At 47.8% G+C, this 12,083-nt stretch overlaps 1 protein-coding gene across 2 annotated transcripts in view; it reads right to left on the minus strand.

Moving 5' to 3' along the window:
• The window catches only part of CAMK1G (calcium/calmodulin dependent protein kinase IG), a 138,078-nt gene that overhangs the window by 29,083 nt on the left and 96,912 nt on the right, over positions 1 to 12,083 (minus strand). For both annotated transcript variants that reach the window (XM_088475463.1, XM_088475464.1), the window contains exon 6: positions 9,499 to 9,637. In XM_088475463.1, coding sequence (XP_088331589.1) covers positions 9,499 to 9,637 — 139 coding nt within the window. The remainder of the gene's footprint in view (positions 1 to 9,498; positions 9,638 to 12,083) is intronic.

Below are 12,083 nucleotides of genomic sequence, written 5' to 3' on the forward strand. Positions count from 1 at the left end.
GGGGGGTGGCCGGGCGAACATAGGTGTGTCAGCGTGTTGGGATGGCGTTGCAAAGGCATGCATAAATTAGTCACTGCAATACAATATGCAGCCTGAGGCCTCATAGCGTTCACTGAAGTTAGCAATTCCTGAGTGAGGTCTGACCTGCCTTATCTGTGTGTATGGGTCCAATGTTACTCGATGTTATCAATTGTTTCACTATGTTGCCCAAGTGTACGGATGTGAGTAAGGGAAAGTGGGCAGTGCCGGCTCTAGGAGTGTTTGACCAGTGCGGTCACACAGGGGTGCCACCCATAGAGGGCACACCCCTCCCCTACATCCTGATTTCAGCGGGACAGTACTGTCCCGCTGTTGAACCCATGGGCCGAAGAGGCCCGTGGGTGGTCAAATCGGAAGGTTGGGGACCCCCACCGCCGCAGCTGTGCGGTGGTGCCGGACCCCCGGAGTGTGAATGGATGCCATGCGTGCGGCATTCATTCACTGATTGCAGAGGACTGGGGGAAGCCCAGCCAGTGACGGAGGGCTGGGCTTTACTCCCAGCCTGACGTTATTTGGAGGCGTGCCATGCGGGCACGCCTCCAAATAACGTCAAGCACGGGCGTAGCTTATGGAAATGAGGCCACATCCCCTATTCCACCCTGTAATCGCAGGGCGCTATGTATCGGGCCGACACAGGGTGCTCAGTCCCCTGGAGCCGGCCCTGGAAGTGGGCATCCCCATGTTAGGCTGCGATCGCATTGTGAATGCAAACATTTGCATATCCCTGCTGATATTAGAAACTGCATTGCGTGCATATAAGCAGAATTGCGATCCATGCTGAATCAGGCCCTAAGGCAGGTAACAAAACAAAAATCATAACTGTGATATTAGATAAAAACTGCTTGGGTTGTGTTTGTGTTATTGTAATATAATTTCACTCTATAAATTTGTCACATTTGATAAAAAACAAACTCATGCATACTTTTATGGTGGAGATGTCAACTGGTCTCCATGCCAGCGGGCATGGAGACCAGGAGGGCTAGAGGCCTGTGGCCATACCTGCATGAAGTAGGCATGACTCAGTGACTTTGGGCCTGATTTAGCAAGGAACGCAAGTGAGAGAATGTACGCACTCGGGTGATATTTTCGTACTGCGCATGCGTATGCATCGCACTGCGCTTGCGCAAACTTGCCAGTGCGATCGGGTAAGGGTATGCAGACTACACACAGTATGTAAGCAGACCCTTCTGATATTGATTGACAGGAAGTGCCATTTCTGGGTGGTGACGGGGGTGGTCAGGAGAACACAGGCGTGCCTGTGCGTTGGGACGCCATTATAGGGGCATGCATAATTAAGGCAGTGAAGCCGCATACGTAGCCAGACAACTCGATGCATACAGGAAGTGGGCAAAATCCTGCACAACATCAGCTCAACCTCTATTGTGCGTATGGTTCCGATGGTTCTTGATGTTACCAATGTTTCCGCTGTCTTGCGGACTACTCAGGCTTTGAGTAAAGGGAAGTGAGCGGCATTGTGTAGTGCTGGGTGTCTGCATCTTGTGCTGCGGTTGCCATGCGTATGCATTGATTAACCTATAAACGCAGCGGGCGAGTGCGTGCGTTCTCTCACTTGCGTTCCTTGCTGAATCAGGCCCTTTGTGTGAAGTTATGCGCAGACTAGCTGCCCTTGATAGTTTAGTTGTATGCTGACAATATTATGATGCCTCCTATTTGAGCACCCAAATACTGCACCCCTGACCACTCTACTGTGCAAAATACCCCAGAATGTCATTATATATATATATGTATTAGGGGTGAGCGGGTTCGGATTTCTGAAATCCGAACCCCCCCGATCCGAGTCCGATCCGAGTCAGGCTCGACTTTTCCCGCCTGACTCGGATCTGAAATCGAGGCAAAACGTCATCATCCCGCCTTCCGAGTCTCGCGGGTTTTGGATCCTATATAAGGTACCCGCGTCGGCGCCATTTTCTCACTCGGCTGTGGACAGTGAAGAGGGAGGGTGGGAGTTAGGGCTGTGTAGTGTAGTGTAGTGTAGTGCTGCTGTTGTCCACTACTTCAAAGTCCATAGGGGCTGGCTGTGTTGTGCTGTGCTGCTGTTGTTAATAGGGGCTGTGTCCACTACTTCAAAGTCCATAGGGGCTGGCTGGACTGTGTTGTGCAGTCAGTTCTCCATAGGGGCTGTGTCCACTCCAAAGTCCTGTGCAGTGTCCCAGTCCTAAAGGAGTGCTGTAGTGTTGTCCAGGGGGTGCTCTGTCCATCAGGGGTGCTCCCCCCAAGTGCTAAAAAAATAATATATTTTCTGTGTTTGTGAATTGTGTGCGCAGTAGCCGCACGTGCATCAACAAAGTAGTGCCAAGCGTGCGCCTGTGTCATAAGTAAAGGGCCGGCTGGCTTGACCGTTAAAGGGTGCTGTAACCCCCGAAAGTACACTCCAGTCCAAACCAAAAAAAAATTATTTTCTGTGTTTGTGAATTGTGTGCGCAGTAGCCGCACGTGCATCAACAAAGTAGTGCCAAGCGTGCGCCTGTGTCATAAGTAAAGGGCCGGCTGGCTTGACCGTTAAGGGTGCTGTAACCCCCGAAAGTACACTCCAGTCCAAACCAAAAAAAAAATTATTTTCTGTGTTTGTGAATTGTGTGCGCAGTAGCCGCACGTGCATCAACAAAGTAGTGCCAAGCGTGCGCCTGTGTCATAAGTAAAGGGCCGGCTGGCTTGACCGTTAAGGGTGCTGTAACCCCCGAAAGTACACTCCAGTCCAAACCAAAAAAAAAATTATTTTCTGTGTTTGTGAATTGTGTGCGCAGTAGCCGCACGTGCATCAACAAAGTAGTGCCAAGCGTGCGCCTGTGTCATAAGTAAAGGGCCGGCTGGCTTGACCGTTAAGGGTGCTGTAACCCCCGAAAGTACACTCCAGTCCAAACCAAAAAAAAAATTATTTTCTGTGTTTGTGAATTGTGTGCGCAGTAGCCGCACGTGCATCAACAAAGTAGTGCCAAGCGTGCGCCTGTGTCATAAGTAAAGGGCCGGCTGGCTTGACCGTTAAAGGGTGCTGTAACCCCCAAAGTACACTCCAGTCCAAACCAAAAAAAAAAATATTTTCTGTGTTTGTGAATTGTGTGCGCAGTAGCCGCACGTGCATCAACAAAGTAGTGCCAAACGTGCGCCTGTGTCATAAGTAAAGGGCCGGCTGGCTTGACCGTTAAGGGTGCTGTAACCCCCGAAAGTACACTCCAGTCCAAACCAAAAAAAAAATTATTTTCTGTGTTTGTGAATTGTGTGCGCAGTAGCCGCACGTGCATCAACAAAGTAGTGCCAAGCGTGCGCCTGTGTCATAAGTAAAGGGCCGGCTGGCTTGACCGTTAAGGGTGCTGTAACCCCCGAAAGTACACTCCAGTCCAAACCAAAAAAAAAATTATTTTCTGTGTTTGTGAATTGTGTGCGCAGTAGCCGCACGTGCATCAACAAAGTAGTGCCAAGCGTGCGCCTGTGTCATAAGTAAAGGGCCGGCTGGCTTGACCGTTAAGGGTGCTGTAACCCCCGAAAGTACACTCCAGTCCAAACCTAAAAAAAAATTATTTTCTGTGTTTGTGAATTGTGTGCGCAGTAGCCGCACGTGCATCAACAAAGTAGTGCCAAGCGTGCGCCTGTGTCATAAGTAAAGGGCCGGCTGGCTTGACCGTTAAAGGGTGCTGTAACCCCCGAAAGTACACTCCAGTCCAAACCAAAAAAAAATTATTTTCTGTGTTTGTGAATTGTGTGCGCAGTAGCCGCACGTGCATCAACAAAGTATTGCCAAGCGTGCGCCTGTATCATAAGTAAAGGGCCGGCTGGCTTGACCGTTAAGGGTGCTGTAACCCCCGAAAGTACACTCCAGTCCAAACCTAAAAAAAAATTATTTTCTGTGTTTGTGAATTGTGTGCGCAGTAGCCGCACGTGCATCAACAAAGTAGTGCCAAGAGTGCGCTTGTGTCATAAGTAAAGGGCCGGCTGGCTTGACCGTTAAAGGGTGCTGTAACCCCCGAAAGTACACTCCAGTCCAAACCAAAAAAAAATTATTTTCTGTGTTTGTGAATTGTGTGCGCAGTAGCCGCACGTGCATCAACAAAGTAGTGCCAAGCGTGCGCCTGTGTCATAAGTAAAGGGCCGGCTGGCTTGTCCGTTAAAGGGTGCTGTAACCCCCGAAAGTACACTCCAGTCCAAACCTAAAAAAAAATTATTTTCTGTGTTTGTGAATTGTGTGCGCAGTAGCCGCACGTGCATCAACAAAGTAGTGCCAAGAGTGCGCCTGTGTCATAAGTAAAGGGCCGGCTGGCTTGACCGTTAAAGGGTGCTGTAACCCCCGAAAGTACACTCCAGTCCAAACAAAAAAAAATTATTTTCTGTGTTTGTGAATTGTGTGCGCAGTAGCCGCACGTGCATCAACAAAGTAGTGCCAAGCGTGCGCCTGTGTCATAAGTAAAGGGCCGGCTGGCTTGACCGTTAAAGGGTGCTGTAACCCCCGAAAGTACACTCCAGTCCAAACCAAAAAAAATTATTTTCTGTGTTTGTGAATTGTGTGCGCAGTAGCCGCACGTGCATCAACAAAGTAGTGCCAAGCATGCGCCTGTGTCATAAGTAAAGGGCCGGCTGGCTTGACCGTTAAAGGGTGCTGTAACCCCCAAAGTACACTCCAGTCCAAACCAAAAAAAAATTATTTTCTGTGTTTGTGAATTGTGTGCGCAGTAGCCGCACGTGCATCAACAAAGTAGTGCCAAGCGTGCGCCTGTGTCATAAGTAAAGGGCTGGCTGGCTTGACCGTTAAAGGGTGCTGTAACCCCCGAAAGTACACTCCAGTCCAAACCAAAAAAAAAATTATTTTCTGTGTTTGTGAATTGTGTGCGCAGTAGCCGCACGTGCATCAACAAAGTAGTGCCAAGCGTGCGCCTGTGTCATAAGTAAAGGGCCGGCTGGCTTGACCGTTAAAGGGTGCTGTAACCCACAAAGTACACTCCAGTCCAAACCAAAAAAAAAATTATTTTCTGTGTTTAGCCGCACGTATATATCAAATCGATATAACATAAATGGAGGACCAAACTTTCTCCGATAAAAATAAAATAGAGAAAGATCAAGAACCACTTCCTCCTAGTGCTGAAGCTGCTGCCACTAGTCATGACATAGACGATAACATGCCATCAACGTCGTCTGCCAAGGCCGATGCCCAATGTCATAGTAGAGGGCACATACAATCCCAAATGGCAAAGTTCAGGAAAATGACCTTGAAAAAGACATTTAAATCAGCTGAAGAGAAACGTAAACTTGCCAATATGCCATTTACGACACGGAGTGGCAAGGAACGGCTAAGGTCGATCCCTAGTATGTTCATGACTAGTGGTTCAGCTTCACATGACGATGGAAGCACTCCTCCCACTAAAAAAATCAAAAGAGTTAAGCTGGCAAAAGCACAGCGAAGAACTGTGCTTTCTAAGAAGATATCACAAATCCCCAAGGAGAGTCCAAGTGTGGTGGTGGTTGCGATGCCTGACCTTCCCAGCACTGGACGGGAAGAGGTGGCTCTTTCCACCATTTGCACGCCCCCTGCAAGTGCTGAAAGGAGCACCCACAGTCCACTTGCTGATATGCAAATTGAAGATGTCACTGTTGAAGTACAACAGGATGAGGATACTGGTGTAGCTGGCGCTGAGGAGGAAGTTGGCGAGGAGGATTCTGATGGTGATGTGGTTTGTTTAAATCAGGCTCCGGGGGAGACAGTTGTTGTCCGTGGGATGAAAAAGCCCATCACGGTCATGCCTGGGCAGAAGACCAAACATTCCACCTCTTTGGTCTGGCAATATTTCTATCCAAATCCGGACAACAACTGTCTTGCCATATGTACCATATGTAAAGGTGAAATAAGTAGGGGTAGGGACGTCAACCACCTAGGAACATCCTCCCTTATACGGCACCTGCAGCGCGTTCATAAAAAGTTACTGTCAAGTTCAGAAACTTTGGCTCAGACCGTAAGCAGTCCAGGGACACCTAAATCCCGTTGTCCTGTTGTATTCAAGCGCCTGCAAACCACACCGTCAACTCCCTCCTCGTCAATTTCCTCCTTAGTCAGGATCGGAAGTAGTCCTGCAGGCCATATCACTGGCATGACTGACTCTCCTATCCGGGATTCCTCCGGAGGATCCTGCATTGCTACGCCTACTGCTGCCGCTGCTGCTGTTGCTGCTGCTGGGAGTCGTTCATCATCCCAGAGAGGAAGTAGGAACACCACTACTTTTACTAAACAATTGACCCTCCAACAGTCCTTAGCGAGGAGGATGAAGTACGACAGCAGTCATCCTGAAGCAAAACGTATAACTGAGGCCTTGACTGCTATGTTGGTGTTAGACGTGCGTCCGGTATCCGCCATTAGTGCAGTGGGATTTAGACAATTGATGGAGGTAGTGTGTCCCCGGTTCCAAATCCCGTCTAGATTCCACTTCACTAGGCAGGCGATACAGAGACTGTACAGAAACGTCAGAAAAAGTGTCCTCAGTGTCCTGAAAAATGCCGTTGTACCCAATGTCCACTTAACCACGGACATGTGGACAAGTGGAACAGGGCAGACTAAGGACTATATGACTGTGACAGCCCACTGGGTAGATGTATCACCTTACGCAGCAACAGCAGCAGCGTCACCAGTAGCAGCATCTCAGAAACGCCAGCTCGTTACAAGGCAGGCTACGCTGTGTATCACCGGTTTCAGTAAGAGGCACACCGCCGACAACCTCTTAGAGAAACTGAGGGAAATCATCGCCCAGTGGCTTACCCCACTTAGACTCTCCTGGGGATTTGTGATATCTGACAACGCCACCAATATTGTGCGGGCATTACATCTGGGCAAATTCCAGCACGTCCCATGTTTTGCTCACACAATAAACTTGGTGGTGCAGAATTTTCTGAAAAGCGACAGGGGCGTGCAGGAGACGCTTTGGGTGGCCCGAAAAATTTCTGGCCACTTTCGCCATTCAGCGACTGCGTGCCGAAGACTGGAGCGCCAGCAAACACTCTTGAACCTGCCCCGCCATCACCTGAAGCAAGAGGTTGTGACGCGGTGGAACTCAACCCTCTATATGCTTCAGAGGATGGAGGAGCAGCAAAAGGCCATACAAGCCTATACATCCACCTATGACATAGGCAAAGGAGGGGGTATGCACCTGACTCAAGCGCAGTGGAGAATGATTTCCGTGTTGTGCAAGGTTCTTCAGCCCTTCGAACTTGCCACACGTGAAGTCAGTTCAGACACTGCCAGCTTGAGTCAGGTCATTCCCCTCATCAGGCTTTTGCAGAAGCAGCTGGAGAAAGTGAAGGAGGAGCTAAGACGGAGCGATTCCGCTCGGCATGTGGGACTTGTGGATGAAGCCCTTCATTCGCTTTGCCAGGATTCCAGGGTGGTCAATCTGTTGAAATCAGACCACTACATTTTGGCCACCGTGCTCGATCCTAGGTTTAAAGCCTATGTGGTGTCTCTCTTTCCGGCCGACACAAGCCTGCAGAGGTGCAAAGACCTGCTGGTGAACACACTGTCAGCTGAAGCGGAACGTGACACGTCAACGGCTCCTTCTTCATTTTCTCCTGCAACTGGGGCTGCCAGGAAAAAACTTAGGTATCCTAAGCAACCCGCTGGCGGTGATGCAGGGCAGGCAGGACCAAGTTTGGACATCTGGTCCGGACTGAAGGACCTGGCAACAATTTCTGACATGTCTACTGTCACTGCATATGATACTGTCACCATTGACAGAATGGTGGAGGATTACATCGGTGACAGCATCCAAGTAGGCATGTCAGACAGTCCATACCTGTACTGGCAGGAAAAATAGGCAATTTGGAGGCCCCTGTACAAACTTGCTCTATTTTACCTGAGTTGCCCCCCCTCCAGTGTGTACTCCGAAAGAGTGTTTAGTGCAGCCGGGAACCTTGTCAGCGAAAGGCGTAGGAGGTTGCTTCCACAGAATGTGGAGAAGATCAGCTCTTCCAGGGAGACCAGCCTCCAGAAGGTACAGAGGGACCTGTGGTGGTGGATTCAAGTGGGGACGAGTTAATACTTTGTGAGGATGAGGATGTACACACTGAAGAGGGTGAGGAATCGGTGGATGAGGAGGATGAGGATGACATCTTGCCTCCGTAGAGCCAGTTTGTGCAGGGACACATTAATTGCCAGCTTGTTTTGTGGGGGCCCAAACGAACCAATCATTTCAGCCACAGTTGTGTGGCAGACCCTGGCGCTGAAATGATTGATTTGTTAAAGTGTGCATGTCCTGTTTATACAACATAAGGGTGGGTGGGAGAGCCCAAGGACAATTCCATCTTGCACCTCTTTTTTTCTTTGCATTATGTACAGTTTGGGGCCTAGTTTTTCTAACTGCCATCCTGTCTGCCACTGCAGTGTCACTCCTAGATGGGTCACGTGTTTGTGCCGCCCACTCGTGTCGCTTAGCATAGTCATCCAGCTACCTCGGTGCAACCTTTTGGACATAAAAACACTATTGTGAGGTGTGAGGTGTTCAGAATAGACTGGAAATGAGTGGAAATTAAGGTTATTGAGGTTAATAATAGCATAGGAGCAGAAAAACCTACAAATTCTGTGATTTTAGCTGTTTTTATGCTTTTTTTCAAAAAAATACAGATCCAAAACACAAAACCCAGAACCCAAAACACGGAAGGGTGGTTTTGGCAAAACCAATCCAGATCCAAAACACGAAGAAAGATCCAGATCCAAAACCAAAACACAAAACACGAAAAGTGGCCGGTGCACACCCCTAATATGTATATATATTTGTGTGTGTGTGTATAGCTGTCTTAAGAAATGGTCAAGTTCAAGTTCTTTGAAGAGATCATAATTTTACCAGTCATCTTTGGTGAGGATTGATGTTTAGTCATTTGAGGTATGTGATAATTCTGATATTTTAAAAACATTCTGTCAGATATTTGTATTTCTGTCATAGTGAAGCAGTGATTTGCTTCTTTTCTTTGAGTAGTCTCTCTGTGAGTGATGGTATTGTTTACACTTGTGGACTGATACTGCTGTGGCTTTGAGATTAGATTTTGGTCACATTGGGAAGTAGTTCAGGAGTGCGATCATGCTGGGAGGTGTGCAGTCATTGGGAAGTAATACACGATCATGTGGTTTAGTGTGTCCAATCATGTCAGTGGGATATCTGTAATTTTAACACACCATTTTAAATATATAGCTTGATAAAGCTGCAACTTTTTATTTAAATAGGTTGTCCTATTTTGGACAGTCCGCCCTTAATTGAAACTGTCCTCACTCCTACAGGGATGTAGCTGTCTTCAGTAGTATATAACGGGTATTCACATCTCAGCATGCCTTGTCACAATTTTGCTATTAGGGCATGCAAAAACTGTTGTAGGGCATGTTGGGATGTGTAGTATCACAACAGCTGGAGAGCCACACATTCACTACCCCTGGCATATAGACTGGTGACTTTAATGATCACTTTTATATTTCTTTACCTTTAAATCCCTATGGACAATTCCATTGTCATGAAGATATTGGACAGCTGATAGCACCTGACGTATTACATTGCTGGCATCCTTCTCAGTGTATACTCCACGTTCTAATATACGATCAAAGAGCTCTCCTCCAGAAACCCTAGAGTATACAATTGTACAGACTGTAATACTATGTTATGATGGGTATATCACATTCGCTTCTTTAGTAACACAACACTTTCCTAAACTACAAAGGGTAAGAGAAAAGCATTCTATAGTCTCAATATTTTCCCACCAGCAAACAATTCTCTGTCACCATTAATCCCAAGGAATCTATGCCGACAACATCAATCTATGATTATTAATGCATCAGTATATTGTTGTATGTAATGTAGAGAACAAGGCATACATGCTAAAAGTCCAGAATATCCTGGGACAGTCCCAATTTTCAGTGATTAGAAGGACTATGGCCCTCATTCAGAGGCGCTCGCAAAATGCGAGCGATCGCTCTGAATGTGGGCAGCTGCTTGTCTTTTGAAGTGCGGCCTCCTGGTCACTAGCTAAGCTGTGGGTTACCACCCACAGCTTTAGCGACCTACCAGGTTAATGGTCGCAATGGTCAAGACTATCGCTACCATCGGGGCTTGCGGTGAGACCCTTGAGGTTGGGTCTCGGCAACCGCAAGCCCCAGGGAGCTTCCTGCTCTGATCGAGCAGGAAGCTCCCCACTGACATTACTGCTGATGTCAGTGCGGCAGCCCACAAAACGGCATGCGCTCCTTAAGGAATGCCTCCATCTAAACGGGGAGCCTACTAAACGGGGCGAGCTGTCGATCAACATCGACAGCCGCCCCGTTGGTAGCGAGCCACGGAGCGAGAGAATTTCTCTCTCGCTCCGGGGCTTGCGCATGCGCAGTGCGGCCGCTGCGTGTGCGCAGGGCCTAAACATTGACCCGCTTGCGAGCACTCAGCGCTTGCGAGCAGGTCTGAATGAGGTCCAATGTGCTTTTGGAAAGCAGGTATGCAAACATCCAATCTGTAAACATAATCACTTTATGCTGCTATTATTGATTAATAATTCTTAATATTGTTCAAAATGTTATGCAGCTACCATGGCAACCACAGTCTGATGGCACTGGTAGAGAGTAAAGAGACTATGGAACACCTCTCTGAGCTCTGTTTTCACTGTAACATCCTCCCTCTCCTTGTCTCCCATTTGTCTTTACATGACATCCAGAGAGCTATGAATCTGTGTGTGTATCAGGCTGACTGTGTCTATGGGCCTGATTCAAAGGTGGACTCAAATCAGCTCTGTGCTGCATCTTCGGCTGGTCAGGAGCCATCTTTTGTAAAGAGACACCCACTGGTGGCTTCTCAGATATGACAATTGCGCCTGAAGACATAGCATCAGATGAACATCGGCAACATCAGTCACACAATCAGACCTCTGAACAACCCTATGGTTGCTCAGAATGTCTATCGCACCTGAGACTCCTGGGCTATATCCACTGTGTCTGAAGGCGCAGTCGCTGGCTGTGACATGCCCCCAAAATGGTCGTGACACACCTGCGTTTTAGTCACCACTCCTTGTTCTCTCCCACAAATGGTTTCTGGCTTTCAATCAAACTACACCTTAATCCACACTGCGACCGCTATCACAACACCATCGTGGCACATGCACAGTGAGCCTGAGACACATGCACAGTAGACAAAACATCATCCAGTTGCGAAAGAATCAAAAATGTGGGAACCTCTGATACAGGCCCCATGTCTTGTTGAGGATCAATGTGTTTTGGGTCTGCTCTTTACACTGTGATATCCTCTACCTTCTTCTCCACCTTCTGCCATCACATGAGGTGATAACAGGAGATCATTATTTATAGTTCAGCAAAGAAAAATGACCTTTAGATGCATGCTTAAAAGGTACTTAACTTGCTATATAAAGTAAAAAAATATATGTGGGATTGTTGCTATAAGCATCTTAAATACCCTCAGCTTTAGATCTGATGAAGAATTTTCACTTTTTGAAAGACAATTAAGGGATTATTTCTAGAAGTAGCAAACAGGGCCATAGCTAGGTGTGTGTGACTGGTGCTGCTGCAGAAAGCGCGGGAATCCTTGGGCAGCACCCTGTAGCCACGGTCACTTCTGCAGTGCTTCCGGAGCGTCCTTTAGATGTTCCATACAGGCATCTTGCAGTCTGTGCAGCCGATTGGAGCATCCTCAAGATGCAACGCTCCAGTCAGCGATGTGCTGACCGGTGCTGCTGGCCCGCACAACGTAATGATGTCATGCACATGAAGTCATGACATTGGGCGCTCAGGGGGCAGGTCGGCACTGGGCGCATTTGAGTCCAGTTATGGTTCTGGTAGCACACATCAATTTTAGAGTACCCCGTATTCCTGCATACAGTCATATTTGTGGATTAAACTATGTATAGTACAATTAAGCTGTGATTCAGGAAACATTTCAATAAGCACCCAAAATGTCCTGCTTTCATTTCTGTGATGGGCAGTCAATTGTTAGAATATAGCATTATATAAATGATAGCTTCCCTTGTACACAATTTTTTTTATGCAGTAACTGTGAATTCTGTAAAATAGAACA

Source organism: Taudactylus pleione, unplaced genomic scaffold (genome assembly GCF_031769625.1).
Source record: "Taudactylus pleione unplaced genomic scaffold, aTauple2 ptg000172l, whole genome shotgun sequence".
NCBI lineage: Eukaryota > Metazoa > Chordata > Amphibia > Anura > Myobatrachidae > Taudactylus > Taudactylus pleione.